Raw genomic sequence first — 23,137 nt, forward strand, 5'->3', positions numbered from 1 at the left:
TTCTTTTTTGTTGTTTTAAAACCAAATTTTTTACCATCAGTATTTTAGATCATGCTGCTTAAAGTATTGTGCTCCAGTTCTGGACTGTTGTTAACTCCCACTCCAGAGGCAGTAAAGTAAGTTTGTTTAAAGATGGTTTCCGTGATCAGCTAATGGGAGGAAAAAAGTGGCAGGCTTACTTGAAACTGAGGGGTCCTTGGTGTTCTTTGAGCTTTCTTGTTTTCTTGCAGACGTTTCATTACCCAAACTAGCTAACATCATCAGTGCTGTTTGATGTCAGTTTATATTCTAGTGGCTTACCTACCAGTGTTGGTGGGGGTGGTCTTAGCGATTCTTTGATTGGGCTCTTTACTGTTGGCTTCTTTTAGCAGTTTCTTAATTGGGGTATTGTTTACTTGATTGTTGGTCTGATGTTAACCTTGGGGTTAATCTATGCTGATCTGGGTGCTGATTGCTGGTGAAGAGGTGCTTGGGTCTTTTTGCTCTCTTTTGGCCTGGGTGACAGTCTCTTTTGCATAGTCTATAGGCGTGGTGGCTCAGTGGGTTAGGACGCTGAGCTTGTCGATCAGAAGGTCGGCAGTTTGGCGGGTCGAATCCCGAGTGCTGCGTAACAGAGTGAGCGCCTGTTACTCGTCCCAGCTTCTGCCCACCTAGCAGTTCGAAAGCACATAAAAATGCAAGTAGAAAAATAGGGACCACTATGGTGGGAAGGTAACAGCGTTCCGTGCGCCTTTGGCGTCTAGTCATGCCGGCCACATGACCACGGAGACGTCCTTGGACAAGCGCTGGCTCTTCGGCTTTGAAACAGAGATGAGCACCGGCCCCTAAAGTCGGAAACGACTAGCACGCATGTGCGGGGGAACCTTTACCTTTACCTTATAGATGTTGTTAATGTCTATGTGTGTATTGATGGCTGATTTGCCAGAGTGCCAGGCTTCTAGAAATTCCTTAGCAATTTTGGACTTGGCACCGAAGACTCCTCATATGTCAATCCTGAACTACAAATATTCTCCTTTATTACTATTTGAAGCTAGAATTTTAGAACAGCTGATTATGTTTGGCAAGCAGGAAAGTGGAGTAAGCCACCTGCAACTCTTGACTATATTCCTTGCAACCAAGACCTACATGAGGTGAATGGGCTGTCATTTACCAACGATGATCTATGTCCACTTGAACTGTGAAGGAGAACTGAACTTTCTTTCATTCCAAAAGGACCTGAAAACATACTGCATTGCAATGGGTGGCTCAGCTCACTGAAGTGGAGAGAAAAGAAACCTCATAATGCCTTACCTAACTTCTGCATGCAAGCATGCAATCGAGCTTCCAAAATCAGGACCCGCTGTTGGAGTTCCTCATAGTCGTAGGCACCCATCTCTTCCTGGATCTGAAGCAAGCTGCCTGAAAGGTTTCTCACTTCCTCTTTGAGCTGCACGATGGTACGAGTGTCAGACTTGTACTGATCCAATACAGGAATCAAGGGCATCAGTTCCGTCATTTTGTCCTTGAGCTCCTGATGGTGAAGACAAGAAAAATCCAGTGAACGGGAGCAAAAGGAGAGTGTAACATGATCACTTTTTAAACTTTGACTTTGCTACTGTTTACTGGCTCTACTAGACTAGAGTTTCTGATGCAGAACGTACACCCTATGTGAACTGAAAATAAACAGGAGAAAATAAGCAATGAAACAACGCATAATTCCTTCTCCTTCTGGCAGGAGTAGGCCAATTGAAAGTACAGTCAGCCAACTATGCCCTCCTTCGAAAAGCACTATTCTCCCACAACTTTTCAAAGACCCGTACAAGGAATGCAAAATAATACGAACATTTTGAATTTTCCAAGCATTCTTCGTGAACTCAGATCATTTTTATTGCTTGGTGAAGAGTTCTTGGAACCTCCGAAGCTTGCATTGCAATGTTTCCTAAATCTTGGCTTTGCTTTATGAAAATTATCTTAATCAGATATATTTTTTTCTTCAAGATCTTTTTAAGTGAATTCCTTCCTTCCATCCATCCATCCATTTCATAATTCTAAATTGCTCCTCCCCCTCAAAGAGGAGCTCTACGTGGTGTACAATGCAATATAATTGATACATAAAACAGTGTATAGAAATTAACATTAAAATGAAATTAGGATTAACAATTTTTAAATGATAAGGCTACTGGCAGTTAAACATCTAAAAGGTAAAATTCCGAAGGTGGCCATTTAATTTTGGTCGTTGCAAGGTGGGGGAGGGAGGGCATCTCATGAGACTAGCCAGCCCCACAGCTGAGAGGGCCTCTGTGTCCTCTACGCAAGGCCCGCAGAGCCAAGATTTGACCACTTTGTGGAAGGCCAAGAGATTGGGGGCTTTCCTCACGTCTGGGGACAGAATGTTTCACAATGCGGGAGCGGTGGCAGAGAAGTTGTCAAAGAAAGTTCTTTGACTGTCCTTGCTTTTTATAGCCCATTTTAAGGTTCAGGTTGGACATTCTGCTCATAGAACCCATATCCACTTTTCTGTTTTTTTCAGTCAAGTTTGCATGTATGCACCTTTGTACATATGTACATGTGCACACACACACACACACACACACACACACACACACACACACACACACACACAAGAAATCCTTACCCTTAAGCTTCACTTTCCCTTTATCTAAATGTATAATGACCATTTATGCATTGCCGATAAAGAGAAGATTAGAGAATGGAGGTTTGCAGAACATTAATATGTGCTGTTGTACATATAAAAACCAAATCTGGAAAGCAGTATTTCAGACTCAGTGGAAATGCAATAGATGGAATCAAGTATTGTGAGTACCTATTCAAACTGCACTTTGCCTGCTAACTGAATGAACACCTCTCCCATTTTACAGTCATTTTACAGAATTGCACTGGATAGCCAATAAAACAATGCAGGACTATCTCTAGTAAACAAGGGTTGAGAGCTGAGCCATGGGAGAGCACAGACTCTTGGAGACACTCCTATGATTGGTATAAATCAACTATTTGCTTCCTTCAACATTACTTTGTTTACAGTTTTGAGTTCTCCTTTGAAACCTACAATAAAAGCATGACATTTACTATGAATTTTTAGAAGTAGTCCTATGTTCATGCAAAGGTCAGCATGATTCATGTTCTTTCCAAAGTTTCCAGAAAAGTTGCAAAAGAGAAAGAATGAAGGGGGGAGAGAGGGAGAGAGAGAGAAAGAGAGAGAAAAACCTGACGTATCATATACAAACACATGTTAAAATGAAAAATTACTGATAAATGTAGGTTACAATCCTATCCAATGATCCTAGGATTTAGTGAAGAAATATCACTGTGAAAATTAGTATTCTTGTTTTACAGCAAGGTTATTGATTTGACCAATGTACTGAAAGTCTTTATGTATACTTCATTATTTCCCTGTAATGGAGAAGGCTCCAAAATGGATGACATCAACTTAAACCACAAGGCAACTCAGGGAGCACCAATAAACAGCAATAATGCAAAATAAGCAATAAACAAGATTAATTCACAATACAAACATACTGACAACTCATAATTAATAATTATTAGGAAGCTGGAAAATATGGAAAATTCTAAAAAAAAACCTTGAACATCTAAATAGGAGCAACAGAGACATTTGCTGCATTGAGAACTTTCAATTAGCAGCAGAAGACCTGAAAAGAAATGTGACTATATAAATTTACTATCCTCATACCCATTTTACAGAAAGAAGAAAAAATAACAACAACATAGTTTAATAACCATCTCCAAAAGTCTTGAATGTATATTCTAGTAGTTTAATTAGAATTACTTTCTGGAAAAATCAAGGGAAAAATCTCATATGCAATAAAACACATTTTATTTATGCCCATCTGTTTCAAAGCAATCACACTCATGTATTACATTATTGTGCCTCATCTGACTCCCAATAGATAGATATTATAAATAGAAATTTAGCAAACTGCTGCAACTGGGAAGGAGCATAGTAACACAAAGCATCTGTTGAAAACATGGCAATAAGAGGCAAGTTCTATGAGGCTTTCCAGACAGTCAGTCCATCATTTTTCAAACCTTTACCGTGTATTTTAAATGAATTCTAAATACATTCAGCAATATTTATCTTTTTAAATCTATGCTCAGATTTCCATATCAAGGCTTTAAAACTCTGGTTTTCTACCACTGGTAGAAAATATGAACTCTTTGTTCCAACTTAGTGACTATCTGGAGTTTTCTCACCAAGATAAAAAGACCTAATCTATGTTGATTTTCATATCACTGCAATGTCTATGTATGTGTTAAGCCTGCAAGAGAACATGAATCATTTTTTGTTGCAGATAATTCCAAGCAGGTCAATATTTGATGGCTCTCTGCACCCACTGATCCTCTCCTCCAGTGTATCCTGTGACCATCCTAGGCCAAGCCAAGTCCAAAAACACTAGGGGATTTCTTGAAGTCTGGTACTCTGACAATTAGCTATCAATAGACACAGAGACACAAACAATATCTACAGACTGGGTAAAAGAGACAAGCCAAAAAGCGAACAAAAAGACCAAAACTTCTCCCCACCAGCAATTAGCTGAGATGAAATGAGCAGAGATTAACACCAAAATTAACATCAGACCAACAGTCAAGAAGTAAACAATCCCCCCAATGAAGGAACTGCCAAACAAGCTAACAGCAAGTAGCCCAACCAAAGAACCTCCAAGACCACTCCCACTGACAAAGACAGGGCAAGCCACTGGAATATAAACTGAGAGTAAACTCCACTCTTTACCAGCACTGATGTTACCTAGTTTGGGTAATGAAATGTCTGCAAGAAAACAACCAAGCCCAGAGAGCACCAAGGACCCCTCAATTCTTTCAACTGCAGAATTGTTGTGGATGTTTCCAGTACAATAATGATAGCGAGACAGATTTTCAAAGGAAACAAAGAGAAAGAACGGGCAAATATTGGTTTAGATATGGAATGACCCTATTCTGGAATGCTGACAGCATGTTAGCCATTCTGCTGGCAACATAAAAAGATACCTGGAATGTATGGAGTAACCTGGCTTCTCTGCTCTATCTAAGCCATGGGTCGGCAACCCGCGGCTCCGGAGCCGCATGCGGCTCTTTGAGCCGTCTTCTGCGGCTCCCAGCCGCCCGGTGCGCGCGTACCTCTCCAAATGGAGAGTGGCACCGCCCGTTTGGAGAGGTGCGCGCGCACCTCCCCGAATGGGCGGAGGTGCTCGCGCACCTCCCCAAACCTTTGGAGAGGTGCGCGCGTACCTCCGCGCGAACGGGCCGCGGCGTCACTCTTTGAGGAAGCTGCCGCGGCCCGTCTGCAAAGCTGCCGAAAGCGGCAGCTTTGCAGATGGGCCACGGCAGCTTCCTCAAAGAGCGATGCCGCGGCCCGTTCCGAGAGGTGCGCGCGCACCTCCCCAAATGGGCGGAGCTGCGCGCGCACCTCCCCAAACCTTTGGAGAGGTGCGTGCGTACCTCCGCGCGAACGGGCCGCGGTGTCGCTCTTTGAGGAAGCTGCTGTGGCCCGTCTGCAAAGCTGCCGAAAGCGGCAGCTTTGCAGATGGGCCACGGCAGCTTCCTCAAAGAGCAACGCCGCGGCCCGTTCCGAGAGGTGCGCGCGCACCTCTCCGAACGACCGGAGGTGCGCGCGCACCTCCCCAAACCTTTGGAGAGGTGCGCGCGTACCTCCGGGCGAACGGGCAGCGGTGCCGCTCTTTGAGGAAGCTGCCGCGGCCCGTCTGCAAAGCTGCCGCTTTCGGCAGCTTTGCAGACGGGCCGTCGCCGTCGGGCAACCGGGAACCGGTTCCACCTCACTTTTTTAAAAAATGGCAACCGCGTGCGTCCGCGCATGCGCAAAACATTTTTTTGCGCATGCGCGTGCATGGACACACGCACGCGGCTCCCAGTTTTTTTAATTTGTGATGGAACCGGTTCCCGGTGGCTCTTTTCCTTTTTTAGGTTGCGGACCCCTGATCTAAGCCATGAGGTTCTATGAGATTCATAAGCAATTTAAACTTACCCGTAAGCTTGTTGAGATATAGTAAAGGTAAAGGTAAAGGTTCCCCCACACATGCGTGCTAGACGTTTCCGACTTTAGGGGCCGGTGCTCATCTCTGTTTCAAAGCCGAAGAGCCAGCGCTTGTCCGAGGACGTCTCCGTGGTCATGTGGCCGGCATGACTAGACACCAAAGGCGCACGGAACGCTGTTACCTTCCCACCGCAGTGGTCCCTATTTTTCTACTTGCATTTTTACGTGCTTTCAAACTGCTAGGTTGTCAGAAGCTGGGACAAGTAACAGGCGCTCACTCTGTTATGCGGCACTCGGGATTCGACCCGCCAAACTGCCGACCTTCTGATCGACAAGCTCAGCGTCCTAACCCACTGAGCCACCGCGTCCCTTTTTGTTGAGATATAGATTGTGGCAATTTCCTCCTACGCTATTTCTATACAGTAACTGAATTATTGCCATGAAGAAAAAAGATTAGAGCCTGTGTGACTGAAGCACCCCTCCCCCCAGTAGGATTTTGGTGACTAGAGCTTGATTTTGTAGTTTTCAGTGTATCAATTACTGTAAATATGTTTTTTTTTCTTCCCTTCATCCCTTAATGAAGATCAATGGGTTTATTATACATTGTTTACTATGGCCACCAAGCTCCTAGAATACAGATGGCTTCATAAACATGCGGAAAGCATTATTTGCTTCCCAATTCAAGGTTAATAACAATTATGGTGCTCAGCTAACTTCATTTTCACATGTAGCTCAAGAGCATAGTAGTCTAAAACCTTGAATCATATTCCACATTTGTTCTGGATGGTAAGTGAGACTTAAGCAAAGATAGGCACCCTCTACTGGTTCAAAGTAAGGATGGCAGCCTGTTCATTATAAGTTATAAGTCTTTATCAAGAAGCAACCAATCATACTCTCTTTCTTTTTTTGTGTAATGGACAGGCACCTCTGAAACTACATTATAGATTATTTGGCATCCTACTCATAACACTATAGCAAGAGTCAGCTCCCCTGAGAGGTAATGAAGATGTAAAATTGAAAGGCAGTGTTGTGGCCCCGACCCCCGAGGCTGTCCTACCCGAGGAAGAGGACTCTGAGGATGATGGGGAGGAACTGGCAAGGTCTCCCTCTCCAGGACCCTCCCCTCTGGCAAGGTCGCCCTCTCCGGGGCCCTCCTTTCTGGCAAGGCTTCCGTCTCCATCTGAAGGCTGACAGGAGCAGCCTGTAATTAGCCAGGCTGGGAACGAGCCCAAGAAGATGCAGCAAATGGGGAGTGACGAAGATGAATCATGGCTGGATCCCTGAGAACGAGGCAGAGCCAAGCGTTTACAGCAGCATAAGAAGAGTAGGAGAGCCAAGGATTAGCTGAGTCACTGAGCCACACCCCACAAGGTACAAAAGGGGGTGTGGCTGCTCTCAGGACTTTGTGATGAACAATAATTCAAACAATTTCTGTTCACATCTTCGGAACTCTGTCGGATTTTCTACCTGTGTGAAACCCTGGTCTGGCTTCTTGACAACGTTTCTGTATCTCTATATTTCTGGACTGTTTGTTTGGACATTATCTCATTTTAGCAGACGCTTCAGGTAACGAGTTTATTTTGGCAGACTGCTTGTATTTTGCTGCCAAGGCTTTATCGGACGGCAAATCACTTCAGCCAGAGCAATTAACCCTTGCTAGTCGTGCCTGCTTGTCTGTCTGTTTGTACCTCAGGGGTGGGGGGAATAGAACAGGCAGCTAGTTAGAATACTACCTGCTACTTTCTTCTGACATTGAGAAGCCTGTGCTAAGGGTCAACCTAGCACAGCTTCCAGCTGTAGCCTAAAAGTCAAGCATCTATTTTCTTTTGAACACAATTTGTCTTATTTCCCATCCCTGAAGCAACCACCAGCTTCTGGAAGTGGAATATTAGTATCAAGAAAAGAAAAAAGAAAAAGAAAAAAACACCTTATCGCAGAACTCCTCTTTTCTGTATGGATCTACAAATTAATTAACATTAGGCCTGGTGGACAGAAATAACTTACTAGATATTAATTGTAGAGTTCTACCTACCAAAACTGTTCAGGCATGAAGGTGCATAGCAATTTTCAGAATGAGAAATGTCCAAAACATTCCGTGCATGAACTTTTCCATGGGACTTTTCTGTCGAACAATAATTTTGAATGGTTCAGTTCCAAAATGAAACTTCTGCTTGATCCTAGTGGTATCTGTCCCACTACAAATACCAGCCAGAACAAACCAGACCAGATAAACCAGATCAGACAAAGAAATCAACTTCACGGGTATAATAGTACTTGGGAAAGATCTTGAGCCACGTAGACCACAACTGGATAGTCGACAGAGCAAGATCTCCCCTAGTATCTTGAGCTGTAAAAGAGGTGTGTGTGGTAGGATTGTACTTTCAGTCTTGCAAGAGTCTGTCAATGTAGCCCTACAATAACCTCAAATTAGCTCATCTGGTTGTGATTCCTATTTGGTTTATCCTGCAAAGCTGACACCAATCTTGCAAGTATAACCCTCCCTCCATTTCCTTTACAGCCCAAGAAACTAGGAAAGCCAACAAGGTGCCTTAATATTAGCTATTAATGTAATTGGTTTCATTATAATTGTTATAACTAGTTTGCTTGCCAATACACATATGCACAAAATAGAAATAAGACATGAATGATAATGCAATTCATTGACATTGTTCATGACAGTGCTTTTCAAACTGCTTTGCAATCCTAGAACAACAGGTAGGAAATCAGCAGTGGAAACCATAGATTTCATGCTGATCCAGCTTTCTGCTGACTGAAGAATAGGTAGGTAGCCCTATGAGGAAAGGCCATTGTTGCATGCATAAATCTGTCTCCTATTGTGCTTTACAGAAGTCAGCTATAGCTGATCTTGGAAAAGCTAATTAGTACTTAGATGAGAGAACGTAAGAAAATCTACAAAGTCAAATAAGTACCTAAGCATCTGAGAAAAATTTGCAGTGGAAAAAGAGAGGGAGGGTTGTATAGTGGTTGTATAGTTCTTCTAATTCTTCTACACACTTCATATTCAAATTTCTACGGATGTAAGAGATACAACTCACTCATAGTAAGCAGAAGACATTTTTTTCTCCAAGATTTGAGCAATAGTAGGACCTGGTGGGATTTGAGCAATAGTAGGACCTGGTGGGATCCTGTGATATCTATGTAGAAGTGAATTCCACTGAGTTCTGTGAGTTCAACTTTTGTGAATTCCAAGTACATTCTAAGAAGACACAGACTGAATTTCAGCTTAAGAGTGCATTTTTCCTCGGGAGTAATACCACTGAATTCCATTTTTCTAGGCCCTCAGATGAGTTCCAACAATGAACATCTATTTAGAGATAAGAAACTGACCCTCATATGCTTACCATGCTGGAACTAAACATGCTAATTGTTGGAGGTAAGTGAAAATGCCAACTGCTAAAAGATGTGGCCTGACAATGAAAATTCCAACATTGTTTAAGGCAAAATGATCTGGTTAAGATCTGCATATGTGGGACTGATTGGGGTAGATTGCAAGGGCGACTCCGAAATATAATGTTATCATATTTTATCTATATCTTAAATTTGTATTTTATTACTATTTCATCTTAAATTTGTATTTTATTTTAATTCCATTTTAAATTGTATTTTATCAAATTCCATTTTGGATTGCTTTTATCAAGTTTTGGTGACGGATTGTTGCTGGAATGTTGCACTTTGATATGGCCCAAGGGCTAATCAATAAAGTTGTTGTTTAAGGCTGGCGCATGCTACTGTACTTGGAGTTGGAGGATATAGTTCCATTTTTATTTATTGGATTGAGTTTCTGGGGAACTGTATGGAAAATTGCTGGTGACATAATGGCTTTGGGAAGTGAGAAAAAGTTTGGCTTTTTTTTAATTGTAAGGGAGATCATTGCACTTAAACAGAAAAATATGAACTATATCCCCTGCGGGATTCCAACACATACACCAAGAAAACATAATGCAGTTGAAATCAGCCATTTTTGCCTTTGAATTTTGATCACGTTAACTTGAGTGCTCTGGGGAACCACAAAATTGCTGTTGGGGCTCCATGTGTCCCATAAGCTGTCCATTCCTGATATATGACCCAATCGTAAAGTGTGTATGTGTATCTAATTTCTGGAGTTTGGCAAAAAGCTGTTTGTTCTATTAACCTGCTTTGAATTTTGGAAGACTATCCTTTCCATTAGAAAATAATTTGGTGCTCTGCCTCCCAAGCAATATGCCATGCTTCTTATAATAGGTTCTAGAATGCTCTCCAAGACTTAGGAGGCATCTTCACTTCCCAGAAGTTTTGGAGAATAGATGTAGCCTTTTCAGAGATGATTTAATTAATGCTCCTTGAGACAGACACTGAAGCCAGTCTTCTCCAACATGATGCCACCTGATGTGACCACAGCTTCATTTCTGGAAGGTACTAAATCAGGGAAGGCTACTATAGGCATGTGCACCTTCAGACAGGACCTTCTTTCTCTTTCTGTGGAGCACATCTACTTGTTGTAATGAGAAGGAACAAACCTGGCTGTATGTGTCTGCTCATGTACATGCACATCAGCCAGCCTATAATTAGATTGCTGTCTGAATATCAGGGTCATGAATCTGTCTCCCTCTCCTCATGTGTCCTGCTAAATGTTTTTATGTGTGAGCTAATTAACAGCTTGATAGCATGATACTGGGGAACATCTGTCCAATGGCTACCACTTTACCACTGCCAGGGCCAGTGGTCTCAATCTGGGATGGAGGTTATGTCTGCTGTCCTGCTAGCAAATAAAAGCAGCAATCCAAGAGTTGGTAAGTTGGAAAGGCTCCATCTATTCTAATGAGTTTGGCAATAATGGGGCAGAACGATTATTTGGGGAGACAGGCACACAGTGGCTTACCATTTCGGAGCATCCAGCAGAAGGAAATCAATATTTTATAGCAGCATACAGAGACCAGGATGTCCAAGCAAGGATATTTCAGGGTGAAATTGGGAGCAGGGAAACCACATACACAGCCACAAATTGTACAGAGAAAGGCTATTAGAATGTGCCAGTTGAAAAAAAGGGTTGGGAAAATGGTTAATTCTTAGACTTACAGGGAATAACAGCTCCTGGGGCAAGTGCATGGAATGGTATAAAAGTGCATGGAATGGTATAAAGTGCATGGAATTAGTATAAAGAAAAGTGAAGAGTCCTCCTTGCAGGTGTTGCTGAAGTAAAACTCCTAGCAACCCTTACCATGGGTGATGCCGTGTCCTGGGGCTGGTGGTTGTGGTTCATCAAATTTTGGAAGGTTCCCACCATGGCAGAGGAGTACTGTACTCCGTACTGGAGAGGACTACAGAGATAGTTTTGGACAGTGCTTTTTTTGTAAAAGAAAAAGGTGCCGGAACTCACACACGTCATACAACCCGCCTTGCCTACCCTACAAGGTTCCATCCAAAAAAGGTGCCGGAACTCCGTTCTGAGCGTTCTATGAGGAAAAAAAGCCCTGGTTTTGGAGAAGGAATTCAACCAGTAAACATCAGCTCAGTCTGGACAGACAAGAAGCAGGGAGGAAAATAACAAAACCTCAAGACTTTCTCACCTTGATTCTTTTTAGGGGGGAGAGGTATCTCTGTCAAGTCTTTCAAGATTCTGTTATTATACCCTACAACAATAAAGGAGTGTTCCATTAGTTCTTATGATATCTGTTTCTTGACCAGCTCTACTTCAAGGGGCTGTATCTGATGATTGATGTGTCCACTTATTGCAATGTATAAGATGAAGTTATTTTTCAGGAAAAGAAGGCAATGAAGTAGTGAAAATCATGCTCTGAGCATGACCCAGTACAGGTTAATATTTTTGTGTGTGGGTGGGTGGCTTTGGATGGTTTGCAACATTGATAGTGGCAAGGATGCAATCCGGAAGTCCTTTCAAGTCGCCAGACGTATGCTAGATAAGCAGTCTGCAACATATATTAGAGAGAATTGAATTGACCAGTCTACATCGCATTTGGCAGGAAAAAAGTAATTTATAATCACACTAAGTTAAATAACTGCAGTTATCAGTTATCACAGGTCAGTTTGAGTTAACTGGCTTCCTATCATTTGGGGCTGGATACTTTTTGGTTCTGTCAATCTAGGTATGTGAGCAAGCTGCTTGAACATTTGTGACTTGCAATGCCACAGCAGATCCTTCTGTAAGTGTACTTGCTAAAGGTTGCCAGAGGATGGCCAAATATTTGGGCTTCAGAGGCACCATGTTACATTTCTAGAGTGGAAGGACACTGTTGGAATGATTTCTTAATGTACAAAACTTTTCTTTAGAATTGATCTGGGAATCTGACAGTGAATGTTTTGAACAAGCTTATAGAAGTGGACTGTTCACTATCATTCCTTGAGTAATAATTTAAAAGTTGTGTAGGTATGTTTATATTCCAGACATCGATCCAGACTTAAATTTTAATTTAGTCATGATTGCATTTTATTGATATGGATTTAAAAAGGGACTGGTTACTGATGGAGATATGACACCTATTGGTATGAATATTGGTCTCGAGTTTATATGGGATGAGTATAACTCATTGTTTCCAAGCTAGAAGAAACTGTGCTTTGCCTTAATTGCTACCTGGCTAGAAGCTATCACTGGAGTGTATTAGTTGGAATATTTTGAGCTGTTCATTGAGCATTTAGCATTTAGGAAGAATCAGTCTGACCTTAGGTCACCAGCTTGGGGGGTCCAGGGAACAAGAGACATAGTGGAGCCTTAGATGAGGCACTATGGTTGATGTACTCATTCTCTCTGTGCCTTGTGATTTGTATATTTTAATTTTTTAATAATACTTTACTTCCTAATAATGTTTTTTTTATATTTTTGTAATGATTATTTTTGTATAATTTTATATATTTGATTTGTTGTTTACTACCTAGTAAAGGACCACAATTAAGATGGTGAAAGTACATGGCATATGGGTCACCTCTAATCTAAGACTGCTCAAGAGTGAAGGCTGGAAGCCAACTGAGTAAGGAAAAGCTGACCAAGGAACAAAAGAATGGTTAAATGTTAACCGTGTTGCTCAAATCATCTTCAGATGGTTGGATATCCTGAAGCTGCTACCTTAACTGTCTTCATCTAGTGACACAGGAAACTTGCCATTCCTTAGATAGAGCAGAATCTCCTCCTTATTGCCTACTTTGAGGGCTGACCCTGAACTGATCATAGCCTTGCATGCAATCAAATGTAGCACAGAATGGCAGACATAAATGGAGGGGAATATAGATTCTGGCAGCCTGGGGTTTAATCAAGAGAGACTTTCTGAGCGGCCAGCTCTCTCCCAGCTGTCATTAGGACACTCCAGCTCACTACTCCCCTCTCAACCAAGCACAAACCAGATGCCCATTATTCCAGCAAATGGCTGTAATCACCCTGGCTAGACTTGAAAAATTACCAGGAAAGGTAATTGAATGGCAAAAGGCCCAGAATGTGAATTGTTTGTGCTCATTTATCAGCAATGCCAACCTCTCCTTGCAGGTGCCTGGAGGGAGGGGGAAAGGATTGTGTTGATTTGCTTGGGTTTTAATTGCAGAGATGATATTCCCTTGGCTGATTCATGACTCAGCTCTGAAAACCGAGATTATCAAGAGCAACCATTTCTAAGGCAAAGCAATCAATTTACCAGCTCACCTTCCTCAGCATATTAACCATTTTTAAGGCAAAGCAATCAGTTCACCAGCTCACCTTCCTCAGCATATTCCCTCGCTCTTGGGGAAGGCCAGCCTGAAAGCAGTGTGGCTACACCAGATCCTACTTGCTGTAAAAAGACCTTCCAATGCAGAAAGTCAGTACCCACATACTTCTACAAGTCAAGAGTCACTTCAGTGACTCGGATGGTACCCTATGTATGTAAATCATATGAATGTTCAGCTGGTTCTTTTGAAAGGCTGGATTACATCATTTCCAAATGCAGTAAACCTGCATGGGTCCATAGCTGCTGCCCCCCCCACCCCCTGCATCCTTTTGTAAGTGAATGTTTGGCCCCGACAAGATGGCATTGCTCTAGCAAATGCAAATTGTAAGTAGCAGGTACATTTATCAAAATCCAGTGGCTGGTCGCAATTCTCCCTTTTTTAAATAGTAACTTTATTAAAGATTCTGATTTGAGTACAGTAATTATAAACGGTAAAATAATACAAATTTTAAAAAAGAGTAGAAGATGCAGAAAGGAAAGTAGCAAAAGAAATAGAAAAGAAGGAAAATCTCTTCTTCTGCCCTCTTTTTCTGATCTCTTTTTCCCATATCCCACAATAATAAATCCACAAAGCATCAGCTTTTCAGTCCTGTCATCCACAAAAATGCATTAAGGGTTACCAGAGATAACAACTTTGCAGCTCCCTTAGGATGCACTGTCAAGCTGCTGATCTGTGTGTGGCCTTCATATGATGCACAAAGAAGTTCTAAGATTCATTAAGCAACAGCAAGAACTGAATACATGAGGATCTTGTATTGTTGTTTTTTTGCCAGGGAACCACAGTGATAAATAAATCATCTCAATTTCATCTCCCACAAACTCTGTTAGCCTTTCTCAACTTGGATAACCTTCCCACATATGGATTTCAATTCCCAGAGTTCTCAACCAGCATGGCTATTGCTAAGAATTCTGAGAGCTGAAGTGTACCCAGCAGCAATATAGCCTGACAATTTTTCTTTTCCTGGATTGATACATGTGATGTGTCCACATATCCCTCAACCTTTGGCAAAAATAATGGACATATACAGAAATGCCCTCCAACAACAGAGAACCTGTGGTTATCACAAACTGCTTAACTGAGGTTGTCAGAAGTTCAAATCAGCATCATCAATAGGGAGGGATACTGGACGTCAGTGCTTTTTTTGTAAGAAAAAAGGTGCTGGAACTCACATCTTGTTGATCTTTTGTTTACCTTTCACACGTAGTCACTGTACACACACCCACACACATCAGAAATATAATGGTCGCCGCCTGCAGTAAGCAGTGCACGACCACATGACCAATCACAAGCCGAGCAGCTGGATGAAGTATGCATTAATTGGACTCTACACACAAGCAGGCCGCATGCACCGTTTTAATGATTTTGCCGGCAACCTGCTACGCTCAACAGGGCATTTCAAGTCCATGTGGACCAAACATCAAAATTTCAAAAGTTACTTTTAAAACTTGGAAAATCTGTCAAAAAAAGGTGCCAGAACTCCATTCTGGTGAGTTCTATGACAAAAAAAGCACTGCTGGAAGTTATAAGCTTAACAATATTTGGCGAATCACAAGTTTACCACCCTTGTTTTATTTACAATTGATAATTATCAGCTGATAATTAGCATTGCCTTTTTCACATCAATTTCGTAATGTTGAAGTGCTAATGGAAAAGACATGAAATAATAGAAATTGTTGCAAACTGTGCTTATAGAGTATGCATTGAAACAGAATTTAGCAATAAGAAAAATAACAACCCTGGAACAATGGAAGGTTCCTAATGCGTTGCTTCTAACTCTGAAAGACAGCCAAACCAAAACTGGGGAGATGTTTAATGAGAATATGGAATCATATTCTGTTCCTCAATCTGCTGTTAATTATTCCAATACTTGGCCTGCTGCTTTACCCTAAGCCAGGGGTCAGCAACCTGAAACAGTGAAAGAGCCACTCGGAACCGGTTCCCTCACAAAAGGAAAAACTGGGAGCCACAAAAAATGTGTGCGCATGCGCGTAGATGCGCGCATGTGCAGAACAGGGTTTGACTGAAGAGTGGAGACAAGGCGAGATATGCACCTACCCTGCATATTTGAATTGATTGGTTGAACTTTTTTAGTCCCACTTTTTTTTGGGGGGGGACTGCACATGGCAGAGGACTGGGAGCCGCAGGAGACGGCTGAAAGAGCCGCATGTGGCTCCGGAGCTGCGGGTTGCAGACCTGTGCCCTAAGCTAAACTGCAGTTAGGGTCCATCCAGCTCAGAACTGTCTACAACTGATGACCATAGATTAGTGCCAAGATCTTCAGCAGAAGAGATTTTCAGCCATATCAGGTGATTTTACAGAATGAACCTGATATTCTATATGTGAAGGTGCTCCTCACCATTTTTCAATAAACTCCCTTCCTCTTCTGCTGATCTCACAGATGAATGTGCAAGTTACTCTGGCCGAGTTCTCTGGAATTTTGCTGTCCATGGTGCTCAAGTGGCATGCTCAAAGAATCAGCCAAATGTGTCAAAATGCTCTTCATTGGGATCACTGATAGGGCCACTCTGCTATTTAAAAAGGAGATGGCTCAACTTATAGCATATATGTGCTCTCATTTAATGCCCTAGCTGCTTCTCTGCAAACCACCAGTTTCTTTTAGATATTCAAGATAATGCCAAAGTGATGTTGTTCCACAATCATTACCTCTTGAAATATTTAACTCTGCCTTGAAATGGCCATTTTACTTCTTTCATTTTGTCTCCCTGAGAGATTATTTTCTACTGAACTGACATCACTGCTTCATCTCCTTAATAAAAAGGTATATTTGGGACTTGAACAATTGCCTCCCTCACCATTCCTTCAAATTACCCCTGAGCAGCTGTTTGATAGGAATGAAGTATACTTAGACCCTCCACTTGTCATCTCAGTTTCTCTCAAAGTTCCCTATTTCTCAGCCATATTCCTCTGCTGCATTGCCCAGTGGTCCCTGAGGTTCACCCCCTGCGTGCTGACCTTAAAACTACCCAAACTGTCTGCTAGAGCACCAATGTTTAATCAATATCTTGTCTTCTGCAGGTGTCAGATCCAAGGCCCTGCAGCTCACGCCTACATCTCCTTTGGTTGTCTTTCACAGCAAGGAAAGGTGTCAACATGGCCATAGGATTTCTGTCTCTCTGGGGAATAAATCAGCAGGGTTTGAACATCTCCAATTGCTTTGTATATCAACAGCTCAGCTGTGGGGATGGGATAGGAAAGTATCCCAGAATAGTCATCTGGAAAGGAATTAATTTCCTGATCATGGATATGGCTAATTCCATTCTCATTCGCATTGTTTCCCAGATATGACTCCTAACTTTTGGATTTAGAAGTGGAGGACTTTCAGCCTAAGGACTAGATTCAGTCTACAGGAAATCTCCATATGAGTCTTCAATCCCCATCCAGTTCCCTGGTCCAATCAGTGAACAGTGGGGGACCCATAGAAAGAAGAGGAAAAAGTCTCCCCTCTGTGTTATTTCCTCCAATGTTACCCAAGTGATCAAAGATGACAGTTCAGTTAAGTGTGTGTTTGCAATGTATGAAGAGAGGGACTGCCTCCAACTCCCATCTCTACTCCCGGTTAATAAATTTGCTTTTATAAGAGTCATACCATTAAGATCCTCCTGAAATTTAAGCAAAAACTAGCTTTGATTTAGCCCTTCAACTATGGCTGTAGAAAAAAAAAATCAACACAAGGATGTTAGTGCAGACAGCAGGCTGTCACATGGAAAGAAAAAAGAGCATTATAGGATTGGAATTTGGTTTCAATTCCTGAAGTCCTCCCTTGAATGGTTGTAGATCAGCTCTGAGATGAAAACACTGGGCATGTTTACATAAAGAATGAAGCTCTGTGCAATGGACTTCAGACTGTTATATCATCTGACTCTGCCTGAGAAAATCAAACTAATAAATCAGTAGCATCACCGTGTCTATGTGTGGCTTTCTGGTGCTGCATACAAGATGAGCAGAAAATTCTTTCTTCCAATCTCTTCTCTTCCAGGGCTCATTTCTAGCCTGTGAATCTGCAGTATGTTTACAGACTCCATTTTCTGGGTTGCTGGAAAACAGTACTAATTGGGCAATAGATGTGATTGCCTTGCCCCATTATGACCAATCAGATATTTGAGGGAAAGCACAAATACATTCTTTAAAGAACTCATCAACCTTGTTGGGGGGGAAAAGGAAAGGGTAACATATTTATACTGTATACATAAATCAGGGAATTTCTGCATGCGGAGCTTTGCCACACAGTATTGTTAAACCAAATAACATCTTACCATAACATCTGAAGGCACCAGAGCTGACTATAGCTGGGATATGGAATATTTTCTGTATAGAATGCTTTCCAGAAATGGGAGGGGACATACATCCACAAGTAAGGGGGATCACCAGGAGGAAAAAAAGGCATAAATTAAATTTCCACTTAATTAAAATTAAATATAGTTGATATTTGACTTCCTATTCATGTAATTCATATTTTTCCCTTGAGCATATTAAAAATTAAACTTTGATGACTGCTTTTGCAGACCTTTCAGAGGCTGCACCCAAGTTTTTCAGAGGTCCAATCCAGCCCAAGGGACTCAGGCCCCATAACTCAAACAAGCTTCATCTGCTTCAGTAGATTTATGTTCATAGCCTTCCCCAGAACCCAAACTTATTCTCTCCAAAATCATTTCTCAGAAACACAACAGAAGCATTCCAAAGATATTCTTCCAGTGCAAATGAGTGCTCACTCTACTAACGTACCCCATTAAAAAAAGAGAGATAAGTTCCTAATTAATTCACAGCCTTCATATGCCAGGAAGCTGCCACATATAATGAAACCATGTTATAAGAATAGTCTGCCCAGCAAGTATTCTTGTTTTCAATTGGCATAAAAATGGTAAAAAAATGGGTTATAAATGCTGTAATCTACAATCAATAATCTTGCCTAACATTCCCTAGGGGTTCTTTCAGACATCGGTCTCTGCATACCACCAATCAAACGGCATTGTGGACCTAATCTCTCACTTTCCCTTTAGCCATTTTTATTTTGGGGAGGGGAAGAGAAAAAAAAAATGGAAGAAGCAATGGGAAGACACAGGAGGTTACAAAAGGGAGATATTATCAAGATTACTTTAAAATGTTATGAATAAGATACAGTAGCTGCACTTTAAACATCAGCCTCAAAGCATCTTCAGCATTTACCAAAGTTATCTGAAGCAAAACCAATTTCCTTCCTTGTTAAGATCAGCCCATTCTAGTCTCAAACAGCTCTCATATAATTGACAAAATCCTTTCTCTTGTTTGGCCTAATGTTAGTTCTTTATCTATCTTGGTTTCTTAGGGACACAAGTAACACTCCGTCAATTTTGCAAAGGTTATGCAAATGAGTCCATTCTATGAAGCTACTGGCACTCCTAACTGATATTAGCTGCACACTGATTAGCATTTCATTTCTCCTTCCCATCTGCTCAATGCCCCAAATGATTTTTCCCCCTGAATAATCACTTGATCATGAAGATGGATGTGATCAAGGACAGTTAATAAGTACAAGACAGCTTCTTTCTCATCAATCCTTATGAATTACATTTAACTATATGCAAACTAGCAATTGAAAACTATTCTTGAGATCACCTTCATCTTAATGCCAAACTGGCAAAATCCAAGCAAAATCTTTCTTGCCGGGCATTTAGTCCCTGTTATCACCTCTTTATAAAAAGCTTATTTTTAAACAGAAATCAGGTTGACCTGAAACTGAATGCTATGGACATTGTCATCTAAACAGTAGATGATCCTATTGTTATTGTAGACAACAATAACCATCATAATTAAACTGCTCAGTAAGAGTACGTTAAATTCATCTAAATATTTATACTATAAAATTACATCTTTCCAACTAAACTAAAAACCAGGGTTCAGTGAGTACTTATACTTTAATAAATATATAAAACATACACTTTTTAGAATTTTGCTGCACGTTTTGCATCTCAAAAAATTAAGCATAGAAACGTACACAAGGATAAATAATGTTAAGGAAACAATGTTTGCAAAAGAGTGCACTCTACAGTAAAACAACAAAAAAAGGATTTTTAGTAAAAAGAAACGAATAGAAAAATGCATGTGAAACTGGGGCCGAATCAAACCTGAGACACAAAATGAAGAGTTATGAAAACAGCAGTAACAGACTTGCACAGTCCCCTCCTCATCCTGCACAGACTTTACCCCTGATGTGGGGGCATGCAAAGAGTTACCTGGAAACTTTTGACATTTAGATTTTTTTGACCCTCCGTGGCCACTTTTAGCCTAGAATCCAGTCCTTTCATCAATGACTCTGTATTACGGACATACTGCAAGTCCCGGTAGGTCCGAAGATCCAGCACTTCCATGGATTGGGAGATGTTCTGTACCTGCTCAATGGAAAAAGAATACTGACGTTAGATTAGCAGGATCAGCAATTGTTTGGATCATTTTACGGAGTCAAGGAAAGCCGGTAGTAACCCAAGGACTCAGACAGGGGCAACCCTCTACCTCAAAGGAATTTAGCATGGTAATGGATGAAGGGGCATATTTGAACCCAATAATTTTGGAACTAATGTACTGATGATTTTCCCTTAACTTAATGAAAGATGTCCTACTTGGGATTGATCCACGGCAGGCAGATAGGCAGAATCTGTAATAAGGTGTATGCAGAGTGAGGCAAGCAGGATCCTGCCACTATTTTTTTTTCAGACCAGCTTCCACTAGTTTTACAGACCAGATTGTTTCATATTCCTGGTTCAATAAGCGCACAATGAAGCATCCTCTTCTGGGACCTGAGTCAAAACCTGCTGTCTGCAGCACCGGCTAGAATTCCAGCTCCTTTTGCCTGCTTTGCACCCATGAACCAGATGAAGCTGAATACTGATTAAAAGTAGAGAAGGGGAAGACAATGCTCCTTTAAATATTTGCCTTTGAAGGTAGGGGACATATTTAGGAAGGAGTCCCCAGCTTCCATTATAGAGGGCAAATATGACCTGGATTTGGCCCCAAACAAAGGCATAGGCATTGGAACATAACTGCAATGTTCTGGGAGGGTGAATGTTTGTTTCAAACTTGAAAGTTTCATTTCATGCTTACTCCAATTCCTTATCATCATTGCCTTTTAATAGGAGGATATGTGCAGCATCGCTTATCACGCTCTCCATTTTTGTAATGATATGTGGGAATGGGAGAAAGGGGGAAGAGCAACAACCAGGGCAATGGTCATTTAAGAGGTAGCTTAACCCACTGAAAGAATGCAGGCATGGCATGGCATATATCTCAGAGGGGATCAAAACTAGCTCTTTGGGCTGCAAAGGGAATGGGGGAGAAATGGTTTTTTTTAAAATTTGCGAGATTTTGCTTATGTAACCTTATAGCAAGGATGTCAAATTAGTCCATCTAGTCATGCTTTCTGTTTGAACTACCATGCTAGACTGGGAGCTTTATGTGTTTGCTATATCCTTTTGGGATTAACTACTGTATTGGAATGTAGTAAGAAAGTAGGTTCCCAAAAGGGAGGGGGTGAATTCCAGAAAAGTAAGAGGCAACTCAGTCCAGATTTTATGTGGGAGAGAAAGTAGGTGAAGATAGCCCCTTCCTAACAGTTCAGAGAAGATAACAGAGTCCTCAGTCTGCCAAGATTTTGTCTATAGGTGTGAATCAATAAAGAACTCAGCTTGGAGGTATCACCATTTATCATACTTGGTTTGGGGCATGACAGCTATGATCACAATATGTTAACTCTGTAGGAGAAGGAGTGACAGAACCTGGAAGCAGAGTTAAAAGAGGCAATAGCCTAGAATCCCTATGTAGCCACAATTGGACAAAGTCCAACACACACACACCCTTGAATTTTGTTAACTCTTATCTAACACCAAGAAGGTGCTGACTATTAGCTAAATAGATTCCTGTCCATAGGCCTTTTAGCAATAAATCAGTTTAATTGGACCTTCATGTGTGGACGTGGTCTTTTGCACCTGACAAAATCTAAGAACCAAGAAGGAACATCACATCCAGATTGGGGCAGACATTCTCCAGGACATTCTCCAGGGAGCTGCAAATTTTTGTATACTTCTAAAATTGGAGAGCAGAACAGAACAGGCATGGAGAGTGCTAATCCATAGAGTGGCCAAGGATCAGACATGACTGAAAGGCTGATGAAAATGACTTCTAGAATTTGCATTTGTGATCCCTTCTATGCAGTTTATACTAAAGCAATAAATACATGTGATGCATGTTTTTCTTTTCTAATTTGTAATGTAATATAAGGTAAGGTAAGGTAAGGTAAGGTAAGATAAGATAAGATAAGATAAGATAAGATAAGATAAGATAAGATAAGATAAGATAAGATAGAAGATAAGATAAGATAAGATAGAAGATAAGATAAGATAAGATAAGATAAGATAAGATAAGATAAGATAAGATAAGATAAGATAAGATAAGATAAGATAAGATAAGATAAGATAAGATAAGATAGGATAGGATAGGATAGGATAGGATAGGATAGGATAGGATAGGATAGGATAGGATAACCTTTATTGTCATTTTTTACTGTGGGCACAACGGCACACATCAAAAATGAAATTTAGTTGCCTGCTCTCGAAGTGGAACACACGCATGACACACACCTAACCATACTATATACACATATGTATAGACCCGCACCCCTACGTATACATAACAAATAAATATTAAATACTGTCCATCTTGAATATATAACGGAAGGAGGAAGCTTGAGAGTTCACAAGGTTAATGCTGTATGGAATGAAACTGGCTGAATCTGGATGTTCTGCTACGGATACCACAAAGCCTCCTCCCAGAAGGTAACAAGGAAAACATGTCATGAAGAAGATGTGTAGTGTCCCAGATAATCTTATGTACCCTACTCAAGCAACGCTTCTGTGCTATGTCCTAGATGGAGGGGAGGGAACTGCCAATGATCTTTTCGGCCATCCTCACCACTCTCTGCACCGCCTTCCTGTCTGAAGCAGTGATGCTTCCAAACCAGACTGTGATGCTGTATGACAGGATGCTCTCGATCGTTCCCCTGTAGAAAGTGGCCAGGACCGGGGAAGGAAGATGTGCTTTTCTCATGCGATGCAGAAAATGCAGGCGCTGCTGTGCCCACTTCACCAGTTTCTCACTGTTGAGCGACCAAGCCAGCCTACTCCTTAGCTGCACACCCAGGAATTTGATGCTGATAACCATCTCCACAGGTGAATCATTTATGCACAGAGAAGTGTGGCTGTGCCTGCCTTTTCTGAAATCGACAATGATCTCTTTGTCAATGTCATATATTATGACTATTTTATTTTTTTATTTTTATTTTTTATTTTAATTCCATTTATATCCCGCCCTTCTCCGAAGACTCAGGGCGGCTTACAAGCTTAGCAATAGCCTTCATTCTATGTATATGCCTGCTTA

General features: G+C 41.4%; 1 protein-coding gene across 2 annotated transcripts in view; it reads right to left on the reverse strand.

Moving 5' to 3' along the window:
* Nucleotides 1–23,137, reverse strand: part of OLFM2 (olfactomedin 2) — a gene marked incomplete at its 5' end in the record, with an annotated part of 181,102 nt that overhangs the window by 21,560 nt on the left and 136,405 nt on the right. Inside the window, 2 exons of one of the 2 annotated variants that reach the window (XM_081316581.1) lie at nucleotides 1,291–1,510; nucleotides 19,945–20,100. In XM_081316581.1, coding sequence (XP_081172707.1) covers nucleotides 1,291–1,510; nucleotides 19,945–20,100 — 376 coding nt within the window. Of the gene's footprint in view, nucleotides 1–1,290; nucleotides 1,511–19,944; nucleotides 20,104–23,137 lie in introns of both variants that reach the window. The other variant, XM_081316580.1, reaches the window with a different exon arrangement.

Source organism: Vipera berus, assembly GCF_964194415.1.
Source record: "Vipera berus genome assembly, chromosome: 2".
Lineage (NCBI taxonomy): Eukaryota > Metazoa > Chordata > Lepidosauria > Squamata > Viperidae > Vipera > Vipera berus.